Raw genomic sequence first — 17500 nt, forward strand, 5'->3', positions numbered from 1 at the left:
AAATTAATCAAAATTATACAAACTAATGATCAAATTACATGATTTTGTAATCTGTATTAAAGCAGATTCAATTGTGTTCCTATTGAAAATTATCCTATGTCCGTATGGACATATTAATAAGCATTTTAGGGTTGTTCTTTGTTCTTGTAATGTTCTAATAAGTATATCCACTTTTCTTATAAGTAACATTAGCTTTTGTGTGCAGAAGTAAGGTTAGGAGAAAGCGCTTAGTCAATACGATTGTATTGGGTATGAGGACAAGGACCTGGGATATGAGGATAAGGACCTGGGATATGAGGATAAGACCAGGGATATGAAGACAATGAGCTGGGATATGAGGACAAGGAGCTAGGATATGAGGATAAGACCAGGGATATGAAGACAATGAGCTGGGATATGAGGACAAGGAGCTAGGATATGAGGATAAGACCAGGGATATGAGGACAAGGAGCTGGGATATGAGGACAAGGAGCTGGGATATGAGGATAAGACCAGGGATATGAGGACAAGGAGCTGGGATATGAGGACAAGGAGCTGGGATATGAGGATAAGACCAGAGATATGAGGACAAGGAGCTGGGATATGAGGACAAGGAGCTGGGATATGAGGACAAGGAGCTAGGATATGAGGATAAGACCAGGGATATGAGGACAAGGAGCTGGGATATGAGGACAAGGAGCTGGGATATGAGGATAAGACCAGGGATATGAGGACAAGGAGATGGGATATGAGGACAAGGAGCTAGGATATGAGGATAAGACCAGGGATATGAGGACAAGGAGCTGGGATATGAGGACAAGGAGCTGGGATATGAGGATAAGACCAGGGATATGAGGACAAGGAGCTGGGATATGAGGACAAGGAGCTGGGATATGAGGACAAGGAGCTGGGATATGAGGACAAGGAGCTGGGATATGAGGACAAGGAGCTGATATATGAGGACAAGGAGCTGGGATATGAGGACAAGGAGCTGGTATATGAGGACAAGGAGCTGGGATATGAGGACAAGGAGCTGAGATATAAGGACAAGGACCTGGGATAGGACAGAGAGAGAGAGAGAGCAGTGCCCAACCACATAAACTCCAAGACATCGAACGCCGAACTGATAAAATACAAGCCCTTCGCTTTACCGACCAGATCAAGCGGACGAAGTATACCGAATAAAACCCATCCATTATAAACATTTCAACCGCCAATCGATGCATCCAATCCTCCTAGAAACCTCACCTGCTCGCGATACAAATAACACAGGATTGGTGCTACGCCACGGAAACCATCTCTTGCCTTAGTGAATTGAAACCCGCATCTCCCACGCAGGCAATCCTCGTAGCCTGAGCAGCGACGCATGCTGAATACAAGCTCTAAGAGCAACTGAGTAATGCTTCAGCATGCTGACTCGGGGTCCGGATTCAACTGAAAGTTCAGAGAGGATCGGTGGAGTGTTTAGGGTGGATTAGGGGGATTTTCAGCGATGAAAACACTAATCTGAATCTAATCCCTTCATCCTATCTATCCTCCCCGTTTCATCCCTAACAGTTGCTTAGCTCCCGTGTAACTATATAACTACTAGGTGTATAGTAGCATCAGGTGAAAGATTGCGTTTCTAAACACTTCAGTCCTGCTGGTGGAATCGAATTCTGTCTCTCGATTGCAAGTGAAGAGCGTACACCACTCAGCTACGAGATCAATATCTCTTTACAGCCTATATCTACACTTATTTAATTGATTTATAATAATATAAAAAGATCTTATCCATGCATCTATCAAATGCCTTATGACTGTCTTTGCTTAGCATCTATGATGTTGTTCTGCAAGGTATTCCATTCGTCTGAAAGATCTCTTATTTACTATGTAATATTTAACCTTCCTGACATGAAATGTCAAGGAAGTTCCTCTCTGTAACGTCTTCAAACTTTGTCCTCCATGTTTTATTGTGTGTGTACTCCTCTACGTGAATTTTCAGGGTCGAACTTCAGCTCTTAATCCCCGGCCTTTCAACTGCAAGAGTCGGGTGATGTATATTTTCTTCCTGTACGTATCAGATTGTACTTGTCTTTAAAGATGTGTTGAAAGGATGGTTTAAGAATAGCATCTTTAAAAGTCGTTCCACTTGAATAAATCTCAGACACATAAAAGTTCTTTCCGGCGTCTTTGGGGCTTATCTCAATCTCCAATTTTCATCAGGATCTCCTTCGTGTGTGTGTGTGTGTGTGTGTGTGTGTGTGTGTGTGTGTGTGTGTGTGTGTGTGTGTGTATGTGTATGTGTGTATGAATGTGTGTACATGGGTGTGTGCATGCGTGTGATATGTTTAAGTCCCAATATAATATTTTTACAGATTATTTGCAAATTATTCACAGCATTAAAATATAACTTAAATATACATTTCTCATAAAGTAGAAGATTAATTCGTGTATTGGTCAGGTCTCAGGGAGATGTTAATCTGCTTTCCTTTTCTCCATCTCATCATTTCTCTGAATTAAAGGTAAACAAGAATTTTCAGCTCAAGCAGCAAAAGAAGACGAACTTCAAATAATTCTCACACACCTGTGGCGCCGTGTATTGACTTAGTTGTGTTTGCTGGGGTTGAGCTCTGGCTCTTTGGTTCCGCCTCTCAACCGTCAATCAACTGGTGTACAGGTTCCTGAGCCTACTGGGCTCTATCATATCTACACTTGAAACTGTGTATGGAGTCAGCCTCCACCACATCACTGCCTAATGCATTCCATCTGTTAACTACTCTGACACTGAAACTGCTTATTGAACTAACATCAATCTCTCACATCTAGACCATTCTGTTTTCTTCCTGTTTATCTGATAAAAAGTTTTGTTATTAAGATCCAAACTATTCATCTTCAAGTTGAGTTGCAAGATAATTTGTTATGATTCAGACTTTTCCTTCCCTTAGAGAGTTTCTCTTTAGAAAGTTTCTCTTTAGAGAGTTTCTTTTGAAGAACATCTCTTTAGAGAACATGTCTTTGAGAGAGTTTCCTTAAGAAAGAATTTAATTAGGAGTATTTATTTTTAGAGATAATTCCTTTCAAAGTGTTCCCTTTAGACAGCCTCAGTTTAAAAGTGTTCCGCTTTAGAGAACCACCGTTTCGAAGTGTTCCACTTAAGAGAACCACCGTTTAGAAGTGTTCCACTTTAGAGAACTACCGTTTCGAAGTGTTCCACTTTAGAGAACTACCGTTTAGAAGTGTTCCACTTTAGAGAGCCTCAGTTTAAAAGTGTTCCACTTTAGACAACCTCCGTTTAGAAGTGTTCCACTTTAGAGAACCTCCGTTTAGAAGTGTTCCACTTTAGAGAGATTCGGTTTAGAAGTGTTCCACTTTAGAGAGCCTCGGTTTAGAAGTGTTCCACTTTAGAGAACCACCGTTTAGAAGTGTTCTACTTTAGAGAGCCTCCGTTTAGAAGTGTTCCTCTTTAGAGAACCTCCCTCCAGGAGTGTTCCACTTTAGACAACCTCCATTTAATAGTGTTCCCCAATAGAGAACATCTCCCCAGAATAGATCCACTCACAATAGAACTGATCACTAGCCTTCCTGTGTAGTTAGTCCATATTTTCAAAGTTTAGAAGCTGATAAATGTCTCATTAATCAGACTGAACCATTAACATAATTTGCCTGCTAACTATCGACGAACTTTCCTGCCTCAACTATAGTCCTCTGCAAGCAAAGTAGCCTCGAGGAGTCTCCAAAAGGATCAATTTTTACATCATGTCTCTGAAAATAGCCTGAAAATGGATGCAGAAATTGTGGGAGAATGTTCACTAACCTCATCCTACAACATATTAAAATTAACTGGCCGTTGTACCCTCGATAAAATGCCACTGAAAATGATTGGGCACAGCCTCGAATGAGGTGCCAGAGAGGAGCTCAATGTTCACACCGAGGGAGGATATGTAAGGGTCATACTCTCGTAAAGTGTTTATGGGCGGTCGACTTTGCCGACCTCGTTCGCACGCCCTCATCGCTAACCAGGTAGTCAAATACAGCATTAGCAGTGATTAGTAAACATGCGTGTTCCCCCTCGTTCTGCTGGTGGTGCTTCTGCTCTAAACTCTATGGATTCCGGTTACTACCGAGGCTTAATTGCCTTGTTGGTACTAGGCAAACTCATCCCCCTGGCTATTGCTGGTGGAACTGTCTCTGTCTGTCTCTGTCTCTCTGTCTCTCTCTCTCTCTCTCATTTTATATCTGTGTATGTCTATCGGTTTCTGTCTCCCTCTCTCCAGGACTGCTTGTATTCCTCGGTGTTTCTGACTTTCTCTCTCAATTTCTGATTCAATCTGTCTCTCTCTCTCTCTGTATATATCTGTCTCTCGCTGTCTGAGTTTGTCTGTCCTTGACTCTACCTTTCTCTGTCACCGTCTGTCTTTCTTTCTGTGTTTATCTTTGTCTCCCAGTCTGTTTCTGTCTCTCGATCTGCTTAATTGGATGTTTCTGCTTCTATAACTCAGGTGGGTACAGGAGCAGACGACTGCTGGCTCCTGTTAGCTGGCTGAGAGCTCTCCCTCCCATACCTCATGGTAAGCCTTACCCTACTAGTTTTACACACAGGTGGGTACAGGAGCAGACGACTGCTGACTCCTGTTAGCTGGCTGAGAGCTTTCCCTTCCCATAGCTCATGGTAAGCCTTACCCTACTGGTTTTACACACAGGAGGGTACAGGAGCAGACGACTGCTGACTCCTGTTAGCTGGCTGAGAGCTTTCCCTTCCCATAGCTCATGGTAAGCCTTACCCTACTAGTTTTACGCACAGGAGGGTACAGGAGCAGACGACTGCTGACTCCTGTTAGCTGGCTGAGAGCTTTCCCTTCCCATAGTTCATGACACCCAATTACTGCTGGGTCAATAGGTGTGAATAGATAAGGAGTTGTTCCCAGTCAATCTTTCCTGGCTGTTGTTACGGGGCGAATATGTGTAATGAATGTGTGTGTGTTTGTGTGTTAGTGTGTGTGTGTGTGTTTGTGTGTTAGTGTGTGTGTGTGTGTGTGTGTGTGTGTGTGTGTGTGTGTGTGTGTGTGTGTGTGTGTGTGTGTGTGTGTGTGTGTGTGTGTGTGTGTTTGTGTGGTGTGTGTGTGTGTGTGTGTACTCACTAAGTTGTACTCACCTAGTTGTGCTTGCGGGGGTTGAGCTCTGGCTCTTTGGTTTCGCCTCTCAACTGTCATTCAGCTGGGGTACAGATTCCTGAGCCTATTGGGCACTATCATATCTACATTTGAAACAGTTAAGGAGTCTGTCTTCACCACTTCACTGCCTAATGCATTCCACCTGTTCACTACTCTGACACTGAAAATGTGTGTGTGTGTATGTGTGTGTGTGTGTGTGTGTGTGTGTGTGTGTGTGTGTGTGTGTGTGTGTGTGTGTGTGTGTGTGTGTGTGTATATAATTACCAAGCCAACTACTAACCATCCCAGGATACAGCCACGAGAAACAGGCAGATATCTATTTACAGAGTCATGAGATAAAACGAAAAGCGGCCAATTAGATTCTAATCTGTCTTATCACTTATCACTTTTGATCACTAAGTGATAAAAACTGATCACCTTAGTGAAAAGCCGAAGCCATGTTGGGCACGACCCCAGAGGAATCAGGATGCAAAGTTTAGTGAGACAAGCCCTAAGCATCAGGCCTTCAGACTCCTTCTTGGACACACAGACACATGTAGACAGACATATATACATCACCACTATACACAACAGATGCAAACTAGCAGCTCCTATATATAAACTTTGATGCTTACAAATACTCTTATGGCTCCCATTGGTGAGAAATGACTTCGAGCAAACGACCAGCTCTGCTAAACCACTTACTTAAATCTTCACTAATTTCCATGATAGGTCCAAATAGTTCTGCTGTTAAGGAGTGTCAGACGACCTATGCAGCCAAGATTGGTTCAATTTAAGGCTTAAAATGATATTGCTGCACCGTAATTATCCTATACTGAAAAAGTGTCTAAAGTTGATTAAACCTAGTAACGTCTCTCAGGACCTGGGTCTTTATTTATCAAGTATTTACGTTTGCGAAACCTGTACATCTTTAAACAATCATGTTTTTTTGACAATTATTAAATAGTTTCCGAAGCTTTACGAGGTTGTTTGTAACAATAATAATTCTGCATTGTGAAATTTCCAAGCTCATAAAATTAAATGGAAACAAAGCTACCTTGATTAAGAAAAGATGTAGAGGTTTCGTAAGAGGCTGAGTAGGAACTTGAGGAATCCTGATGTGTGTGTATATGTGTGTGTGTGTATGTGTGTGTGTTTACTAGTTGTGTTTACTAGTTGTGTTTTTGCGGGGGTTGAGCTTTGCTCTTTCGGCCCGCCTCTCAACTGTCAATCAACTGTTTACTAACTACTTTTTTTTTTCCACACCACACACCCCCCCCCCCCAGGAAGCAGCCCGTGACAGCTGACTAACTCCCAGGTACCTATTTACTGCTAGGTAACAGGGGCACTTAGGGTGAAAGAAACTTTGCCCATTTGTTTCTGCCTCGTGCGGGAATCGAACCCGCGTTTTACATCAGTAAAACACTCTAGTAGTAAAAACAACAGAGTAAAGATGATAGAGCCTATAATTCAGATTATAACATTATAGAATACATTATAGAAGAGAGGAGACATTTGGCTTAATTTAAAGCATCATATCAATAGATTCACACATTTTCAACGATCACTAACTAGCTATTTATGTCATGAGGATCGAAGTATTTGAACAGCTTCAGCGTTTCACAGGAGCAGATTTAGGGGGCTAACCTGGATTAATGTCACTCAATTGCACATGCATCATGGGATTAAGAAGCAGCTTCAGCTTCAGCGTTTCACAGGAGCAGATTTAGAGGGCTAACCTGGATTAATGTCACTCAATTGCACATGCATCATGGGATTAAGAAGCAGGATTTAAACAGGATCTTAATCATGGGATTAAGAAGCAGGATTTAAACAGGATTAAGAAGGCTTATCAACAAGTCATATTCGTGAAGCACTAATTTTGTTTCCACTTGGGGGAGTATTCCTGCTTTCTTTTCCACTTTGGGGGAGTATTCCTGCTTTCTCTTCCACTTTGGGGGAGTATTCCTGCTTTCTCTTCCACTTTGGGGGAGTATTCCTGCTTTCTCTTCCACTTTGGGGGAGTATTCCTGCTTTCTTTTCCACTTTGGGGGAGTATTCCTGCTTTCTCTTCCACTTTGGGGAATATTCATGCTTTCTCTTCCACTTTGGGGGAGTATTCCTGCTTTCTTTTCCACTTTGGGGGAATATTCCTGCTTTCTCTTCCACTTTGGGGGAGTATTCCTACTTTCATTAACACCTGGGAGAGCATTCCTGCTTTCTCTCCTGAGTAATTGTTCGAGACTGTCCTGCTTCAGATCAAGACAATACTAATGTATTATGACCAAAAACCACTCATGCTAGAATAGGAAGAGACGGCGACGTTTCGGTCCATCCTAAAGACCATTATCAGAGTCGTTTGGGACTTGATAACGGTCCAAGACGGACCAGGAAACGAAGTCGTCGTCTTTCATCTTCATTTTGGTCATCAAATCATCAACCACGTTATTGAGACTCATCGTCTGAATGCTTATACAGTTTACTCATTCATTACAACAACTCTTGAATACATACGTACGCATCTTTTTGAATGTCTGGAACGCAATGTTTTGGTCAATTATTGTAGAATTGGCTAGTTATCGTAGTGGATAATTAGGATCACCAGGATGGGGGTCTATCCAAGATCACCAGGATGGCTGGTCTATCCAAGATCACTAGGATGGCTGGTCTATCCAAGATCACTAGGATGGTGGGTCTATCCAAGATCACCAGAATGGTGGGTCTATCCAAGATCACTAGGATGGTGGGTTTATCCAAGATCACCAGAATGGTGGGTCTATCCAAGATCACTAGGATGGCTGGTCTATCCAGATCACTAGGATGGTGGGTCTATCCAAGATCACCAGAATGGTGGGTCTATCCAAGATCACCAGAATGGTGGGTCTATCCAAGATCACAAGAATGGTGGGTCTATCCAAGATCACCAGAATGGTGGGTCTATCCAAGATCACCAGAATGGTGGGTCTATCCAAGATCACTAGGATGGCTGGTCTATCCAAGATCACCAGAATGGTGGGTCTATCCAAGATCACTAGGATGGTGGGTCTATCCAAGATCACTAGGATGGTGGGTCTATCCAAGATCACTAGGATGGTGGGTCTATCCAAGATCACCAGAATGGTGGGTCTATCCAAGATCACCAGAATGGTGGGTCTATCCAAGATCACCAGAATGGTGGGTCTATCCAAGATCACTAGGATGGTGGGTCTATCCAAGATCACTAGGATGGTGGGTCTATCCAAGATCACCAGAATGGTGGGTCTATCCAAGATCACCAGAATGGTGGGTCTATCCAAGATCACCAGAATGGTGGGTCTATCCAAGATCACCAGAATGGTGGGTCTATCCAAGATCACCAGAATGGTGGATCTATCCAAGATCACCAGAATGGTGGGTCTATCCAAGATCACCAGAATGGTGGGTCTATCCAAGATCACTAGGACGGTGGGTCTATCCAAGATCACTAGGATGGTGGGTCTATCCAAGATCACCAGAATGGTGGGTCTATCCAAGATCACTAGGATGGTGGGTCTATCCATGATCACTAGGATGGTGGGTCTATCCAAGATCACAAAGCAACCAATCGCAGTTTCATTTCCTCTTTCCGGCTTTCTATTCCTGGGTTCAGGAGATCGGTCTCATTTCTCATGTATCCCATCTGAGCTGTCCTTACTTCTGGCCACCATCTGTCTTCCTCATGTTTCTCAGCTCCTCACACTCGCTGGGAACGTCTGAGTTTCCTCGTGTGATTTTCACAGTAATTCGTACGGGTCTCAGCGCCTGATGTGTGTTCGGAGTGTCTCAGTCCTACATGGGGCTTTCTCAGTCCCTCATATGTCTCTCTCAGCCCCTCAAGTGTGTGTTTGTGTCTTAGACTCTCATGTCTGTTTTTAACCTTCAGGGGGAAACCAATATTAAGTACAACAATGTAACCACAACGTTTTGGCAACGTTTTATGTTTGTGCAGTGTTGCTGGAATGTTTATATTTGTGTACAACATTTTGGCAACGTTTTATGTTTGTGCAATGTTGCTGGAATGTTTCTGTACAACGTTTTGGCGACTTTTAAAGTCTGTACAATGTGAAAAAAGTTGTAATTAGATTGTGTGGTGGTGTAAACATAATATTGACGATACAAGCAGGAATATCGGAGTACAACCTAATCAGATGTAACCGGAAATTATACATATACCTGCAGTATACCTGGAGTATATGTGGAATATACCTGGATTATACTTGAAGTGGGGTCTGGGAGTTCTTCTTCTCCTCAAGTTCAGACTTGTGACAACTTGGTCCAACAGGACTTATAATAATAATAATAATAATAATAATAATTTTTATTTAGGCAAAGGTACATACATAAAGAGATTTTACAAAGTTTGTTGGCTTTATAGATAGGAGCTAGTACATACAATGCCTAAAGCCACTATTACGCAAAGCGTTTCGGGCAGATTATCTTTCAACTTACTCGTCAAGTTGTTTAACAATACAAGTACTTACCTAGTTAGCTAGTTGTGATTGCGGGGGTGATTTAGTGATAAACAGGCGATTTAGTGATCGTGTTAGCACCCAAAATGAAAATTTTTTTTTTTTTTTTTTTACATTTGCATTTATATTCAAATCACTATATGCAAATTCCCAGTAATTTAAAGTCTAATGGCTAAAAAGTTTATAACATTTCCATGAATATCTAAGATATCTAACACTAACCTTTGCCTTCCTAGAAGATGTTAATTTATGTTAAAATGGAAAAATGTAGCAAAAATATAATAGAAGCAAAATTAAAAAAGAAATTAACACAAGGAAATAATTCGAAAAATATGGTTTCAGATGCACTTCAATAATATTATAGAGGACCTGATTATAATGCTTTCTATAGCCTTTTATGCATCATTATATTTAAACTTTTATAAAGTCACTAATTAAGAACAGCTATCGAAGCAAATAAGGCTTGTAAGGCTATATATATATATTTTTTAACTTAAGACTTGTTTCATTAAAATGCATGAAAAAACTTAAAAATCTTTCTTGAGATCGAATAGAAAAGATAACTAGTAAACCCCCCCCCCAAAATATATATATATATATACTCAGAGCTGAAATTTAAAGTGTCATTTATTTATTTATTTATTATTAAAATTTTGAGAGAGGGAGGAGAAAAGACATAGGGTAGAGATAAGAAGAGATAAAGAAAGTATAAAGCCTATATTGAAGCTCTCGGAATCCCCCAAATGATACATTAGATACATTAGAAAGTATCTATACTTTCTAATGCCAATTTAGTCCCAAGAACTAAAGGTCGACCCTATAGACCCTATAGTTATATAATTACTGTTAGGTAAATACACACACATATATTGCGTTCTAACTCATAATATATTTAATCGCCTAGAAAGTATCTATACTTTCTAATGTATACTTTAAAGCATAACAAATACTTCTAATATTGAGCTATTACTTAAGGAAGCTGGAACTGTCAAAGATAACAAAACAGTAACGATTAAAATTTGATAAGATATCAACTTAGATTCAACAGAGAAGTTGTTAAACACATGGGACAAAATCTTACTGAAGCGACCATACGAGTCCTAAATACTCATACTCCGCCCAAGTAAAACAGAAACAAGCAACTCTTAGTGGGCTTCTTCATTCTAAATCACTAAATCTCCCTCACTATATCTCCCTCACTATATCTCTCTCACTATATCTCCCTCACTATATCTCCCTCACTATATCTCCCTCACTATATCTCTCTCACTATATCTCCCTCACTATATCTCCCTCACTATATCTCCCTCACTACATCTCCCTCACTATATCTCTCTCACTATATCTCCCTCACTATATCTCTCTCACTATATCTCCCTCACTATATCTCCCTCACTATATCTCCCTCACTATATCTCTCTCACTATATCTCCCTCACTATATCTCCCTCACTATATCTCCCTCACTATATCTCCCTCACTATATCTCTCTCACTATATCTCCCTCACTATATCTCCCTCACTATATCTCCCTCACTATATCTCTCTCACTATATCTCTCTCACTATATCTCTCTCACTATATCTCTCTCACTATATCTCTCTCACTATATCTCCCTCACTATATCTCCCTCACTATATCTCCCTCACTACATCTCCAACACTTCTCCATCTAAGACGAAGTCTTATATTGTTGTTTCAGATTTAGCTACTCAGAACGAAGTGTCCATGTAGCACGGGCTATGGAGATCCCGTAAGACGAAGCCTTACTTCTGCCTTTTTTTTATATACTCCATTACAGTAATTGACGCGGCTCCTCACACGGCCCATTTTCCCATCCCCATTATTGCATTTTTTTTACATTTTTTTTCTCTTTCTCTTCGTTTCGTATATACTTTGCACAATTATTTTTTTTACAATTTTTTTTTTACAGTTGGAAAAGTATACATAGCATTTATTTTCAGTATATGTGTACAGTTAAGTTTGCTAAGTTATACATAATACTGCATTTTTCATTTCTGTTCTTAACTTGCATGTAGTTAAGTTTGCTAAGTTATACACTATACTGTATTTTTCACCAGTTTCCTGAATTTGGGTGTAGTCCCATTCTTGGGACTCAGCATGGAATGCTGAGTCCCAAGAACTAAAGGTCGACCCTATAGTTATATAATTACTGTTAGGTAAATACACACACATATATTGCGTTCTAACTCATAATATATTTAATCGCCAGTAAAGTGCTCATTAGTCGAATGATATCATCCAATACTCTTGTTATGGACCTTAATTTATAATTATACCCACCCAAATATAGCAGCAAAAATTAGAATAGTTCATTATAATATAATATATGTACACACCTTGCTTAATGTAATCGTTGCCATAGGCAACAAACACATAAATACATCTATATATTTATCAATAAGTAAACCTACAAGTTCCGCACTGCACCTCGCAACAGCTGGCTGTAATTGGGTTGTCTTCCAATTACACGTAAAAGGTTCATTAAAGTTTAAAAGAAAATGGGCCTTCCATTTTCTCTACTTCGTGGCACAATTTCGAGCATTTTACGGTATATGATTCCATCTTTTTTCATTTCGTTCCTTTTTTCAACCGTAGCCTGTCAATGTTATAATGTTTCGTCTATTGTCCGTATTGTTAATGAGCTGTGAACGATATGATAAAGAAAATATGCGTCTGAATGCCAAATTGATTCTGGGAAGAGAATGCATTACCACCTCCTGGGAAAAAAAAACTCAACCGCAAGGGCAAATGGATTGCAATATTGCATTAGGTCGCCCTTCATCCTAGGGAAAATATGCGATTTTGACATTAGAAATATGCGATTTTGGCATTGGGATTACTGAGAACACGGACGATGTTATCTTGGGCTGTAATTATACAATTCGTCGTTCTGGGGAAATATTTCTTATCAAATTCAGTGTTTGGTGAATCGAGGTTTATGTTCGGCGAATCGAGGTTTATGTTCGGCGAATCGGGGTTTATGTTCGGTAAATCGGGGTTATGGTGGGTGAGCCTGGTCTTATGTTCGGCGAATCGGGGTTATGGTAGGTGAGTCGGGTTTTATGTTCGGTGAATCGGGAGTTATATTCGGTGAATCAGAGTAACGTTTGGTGGATCAGAATAACTTTCAATCAATCAGGGTATCATTCGGACGAGCTGGGCAAGTTTCAGTGAATCAGGATATCATTCTGTGAATCACTGCATTGCTTTGTGAATCAGGGTATCGTTCAATGGAGCTGAGTAACGTTTAGTGAATCAGAGTAACGTTCTGTTAATCAAGATTCGTTCCATGAGTCAGGAAAACGTTCAGTAACTCTGAATATCAAGTGAACGTTTTAGGAGGAGAGAAATTCAGATAACATTGTCCTATTTCTTCAATGAAAGATCTCTTTATTTACCTGTATAGTTAAATATTCACTTAAAATGGACGCTAATAGTGATGGTCAAGCTTTAGAAGGGTTTCGAACCCACTTCAATGACCTTGACGATTCTCTCATATCCCAGTACTTAGTCTATCTCATATCCTAATACTTAGTCTATCTCATATCTCTTCCAAGTGGCAAAATACCTTTCTCTTTCTCCTCATAATTATTTTTGCAGAGGAATTACATATAATTAAGTGAAACTTTAGTTAAATGAAATTATATATGTTGTAAAAAATTTAACCAAATCCAGTTTGATATTTTTTCTTGGTATACAAATAAAATCAATATGAAGAGAATTTTTTTATGAGTTTTTCATTGAATTCATAATAAGGAAAATTTTATGTATGGAATGAAATTACATTTTCTCCCATTTTTTTCAATGTCTCGTATCTAATGAAGAATATATGAACTTTTGAGTTCATTTCTTGCTCCTGTAAACTCAAAATTTTTAAAGTTCTCATAATTTACAGTGAAAACACATTAACGTGGAGTGTGCATCTGGAAACACAGGTTCGAGCCCCTCGTCAGACCTCCTGTGGATATTCTCATAAGTGTTAAGATTCTGATGATTGTTAACTGCTTATTGTTGCAAAGTGCAAAACAGAACTTTTATTTTGGGGTCAAAATGTTGCGTCACGTCTTTCCCACCAGAGGGAAGTGAGAGGTTTTGTGGGGCTGAGAGGTAGTAGAGGGGAGGAGAGAGGGGGGTGTAGAGGAAGAGGGGCTAAGGGGGGGGGTGGAGGGGGGTATGGGGGCCTCTTATAGTGCCCCCCCCCACTAGAGCACCAGAGCCACGAGGCGACTGGACGCTTGGGTGGAATAAGTATCGACCTTGTAGAGCAAGAATTCTCTCTCTCTCTCTCTCTCTCTCTCTCTCTCTCTCTCTCTCTCTCTCTCTCTCTCTCTCTCTCCCTCTCTCTCTCTCATTCACTCTGTGTCTGAGATAAATTAGGCGTCTTTAGTATCAGTGTTACCAGTTTCTTAATATATGTTCTGTATATCATACTATATCAGTACATATATCAGTATATCCACAGGTTGTTCAGTATATATTCACACCTCCACCTTCAGTAGACTATTGTACTAAGCCTACTGAGCTCTGTCTCTTGAACTTTTGAACTTGAATATGACTGGTCTCCTTCTAATTCTCTAATATATACCACTGGTTGCATTTTCTTTATTACATAAAGAAAATCTGATATTTATGTGGCACTTTTCTGCACTTCGTTTTTATCTGTTATCTCTTGTTTATTTGCTAACTGTACTGGATGATATTTTTTGTCAGTCGTGCTTATACCTCTGATAATTTGTATGTGGTAATCATGTCTCCGTTGTTTCTCGAGTCAGCCAGGATGGTGAGGTGTAATTCCTTATATCATTCCTCGTAGCTCATACCTCTCACCTCAGGGTCTATAGTTTGAAGTGCTTCGCTATTCGTGGATTTGTTATTGTGTTCTATTCTGAAATGTCTATCCATCTCAGATCTATCTATCGCTGGAAAAGTGAATTATATCATGCTTATTTTTCTTAATGGGATAGGAGAAAGTGGTAATTGCACTGTTGCCCTGTTTCTACCCTGCTGAACTGGTTGGGCAACCTGTCCTCCTAATAGAACGTCGAATTTTGACGTATACGCTACCTAAGGTCAAAAATTGTCGTATTAGAAAATGGTAGCGGGTGGCTGAAATTGACGTACTGTTCCGTTTTCTGTTCAGGGTCCTCTGGTTGGTTAGGAGAGGAGGGATTTTAGTACGACTGTTTCTTGACGTTGAGGAAACCTTAGGAGGAAAGGCTGCATTGTCCTCTTGTCCTTTTTATCCCAGCTCCTTGTCCTCATATTTCAGCTCCTTGTCCTCATATCCCAGCTTCTTGTCATCATATCTCAGCTCCTTGTCCTTATATCCCAGCTCCTTGTCCTCACATCCCAGCTCCTTGTCCTCATATCCCAGCTCCTTGTCCTCATATCCCAGCTCCTTGTCCTCATATCCCTCAAATTTTTTTTTTTTTCCATATTCCTCGTTAAAATATTATCAGATTATTTCTCTTTTTGCTTTGCCTGGATCCAGCCACTTGGGCTGGACGGTAGAGCGATAGTCTCGCTTCATGCAGGTCGGCGTTCAATCCCCGACCGTCCACAAGTGGTTGGGCACCATTCCTTTCCCACCGTCCCATCCCAAATCCTTATCCTGACCCCTTCCAAGTGCTATATAGTCGTAATGGCTTGGCGCTTTCCCCCTGATCATTTCTTCCTTCCTTGCTTTATCTGGATAATTCTTTAACAGTTTTCCTTATTCTTAAAATCTCTCTTTGAGTCGTAAATTAAGACATTACCAGTTATTTAAGATAATACATTTTTTTAAGTTGTTCCTTAACTTTATTAAGGTAATACGAATAGTTTTATTTACAGTTTTACGAACCTCAAACCTTTCCCCTAAATAGTGTAATGAACCTTTTACACTTGAGAAGAGATAGACTCAGTTTGTCCAAAGTCTTTGTCACAATCAGAGCCACGGCTAAATTATCCCCAAGAACCTGGTATTTTGCATACATTTCCATTTTATGGAGTTGGCTACAAATTCGCCAAGGAACGTTAAAGATCCTGTGAAGGGAAAGGATTAAGTTAGATCCTCCTTCCTCGTATTCAATGAAAACATTGTAGAAGCCTAAACGTCATACCTGGCTTACTATGCAAGGCCCAATTTGCCTAATAAGCCAAGTTTTCCTGAGTTTATATATTTTCTATGTTTTTTTTCTTATGAAATGATAAAGCTATCCATTTCATTATGTATGAGTTAACTTCTTCTTATTTGAGTTAAAACTAATGTAGATATATGACAGATCCTAACCAACCCTACCTAACCTAACCTAAACTATATTAACCTAACCTAAACTATATTAACCTAACCTAAACTATACTAACCTAACCTAAACTATACTAACCTAACCTAAACTATACTAACCTAACCTAAACTATACTAACCTAACCTAAACTATACTAACCTAACCTAAACTATACTAACCTAACCTAAACTATACTAACCTAACCTAAACTATATTAACCTAACCTAAACTATATTAACCTAACCTAAACTATATTAACCTAACCTAAACTAACATAACTAAGTCAATAATTTATGATCTTAATATAATTATTCAAATAAACTAATTGGAAACAATTTATTGAAAATAAAGAAAATCACTCGGCCTATTAGGCAAATCGGGCCTTGCATAGCAGGCCGAGAAGTGTGTTCTAGCTACTAGATACGACATACATATATATATATATATATATATATATATATATATATATATATATATATATATATATATATAGTCTTCCTGTCCCTGTCCCAAAAGTTGATATTTTATACAATAATTCTTTAGAATAGGCTTCTAAATCTAATGAGCCAATTTATTATCTAAATCTAAATGTGCAAACTATATAAATAAGGGAACAAGAGCCAAATCTAATGGGGGTCTTTAGCAGAGTGGTCTGGTTCCACATCTCACAACCCAGGAACTCCGAAGTTAATGTTGAGGCGACGATTGGGCATGTTTCTTTTCACCTGATGCCACTGTTCACACACACACACACACACACACACACACACACACACACACACACACACACACACACACACACACACACACACACACACACACACACACAGTAGCAGTAGTTTCAAAGCGTTATACACGACAAAGAGTGCTGGGAAGACGGGACACCACGAGCATAGCTCTCATCCTGTAACTACACTTAGGTATTACCACTCACTATTATCAAAGTTTTAAACAATATTTCAGTGCAGTGTGTGAAAGGAGGGACTCACCTAAAAATAAATGAAGCAAGAGAACCTATGCATAATAAACTCTACAGCAAAAGGTTTAGACTATACAATGGGATCGAATTAACGATTCTGACAATTAAGAAAGACAATTAAGCTTCAGTTCTCCTGGAAAATAACTTACAGTTACCCATTTCAGTTATTTTAAACCCACTAATGTTTAAGTAATGTTAATGACATGACATGATTTAATTCAGCAAATTTTATGTATAATTTTATGTATTTTATTTCCTATATGAAATGAAATTTAATGATGTAGCTTGATTAGATTCCGGCGCCTGCATTCACCGAGAACATTATAGTATCCTCATACGAAACCTGTTCATCTTTCGTCTGTTATAGTGGACTGTTTTACACCCTTATCAAAAAGATCCCTTATGCATTAATTTCTTTATATATTTAATCTCTATGCAAACAGAAAGGTTTTGTGTATAATGTTAAATTAATATTTTTAGTTCTCATCCACACGAAGGAGAGAGAGAGAGAGAGAGAGAGAGAGAGAGAGAGAGAGAGAGAGAGAGAGAGAGAGAGAGAGAGAGAGAGAGAGAGAGAGAGAGAGAGAGAGAAAGAGAGAGAAAGAGAGAGAAAGAGAGAGAGAGAGAGAGAGAGA

General features: G+C 39.6%; 2 protein-coding genes across 2 annotated transcripts in view; one reads left to right on the plus strand and one right to left on the minus strand.

Moving 5' to 3' along the window:
• LOC123774448 (nephrin) overlaps nt 1-17500 on the plus strand; it is a 183757-nt gene that overhangs the window by 9825 nt on the left and 156432 nt on the right. The window lies entirely within an intron of this gene.
• On the minus strand, nt 7901-8650 carry LOC138354152 (uncharacterized). The gene has a single exon (XM_069308040.1). The coding sequence runs from the start codon at nt 8648-8650 to the stop codon at nt 7901-7903; it is 750 nt and encodes a 249-aa protein (XP_069164141.1).

This window comes from Procambarus clarkii, chromosome 61, assembly GCF_040958095.1.
Source record: "Procambarus clarkii isolate CNS0578487 chromosome 61, FALCON_Pclarkii_2.0, whole genome shotgun sequence".
Classification (NCBI taxonomy): Eukaryota; Metazoa; Arthropoda; class Malacostraca; order Decapoda; family Cambaridae; genus Procambarus; species Procambarus clarkii.

What these genes read in the sequence shown, in the direction of transcription:
- LOC138354152 (XM_069308040.1), bottom strand. Translation starts at nt 8,650, where the DNA reads ATGGATAGACCCACCATCCTAGTGATCTTGGATAGACCCACCATTCTG.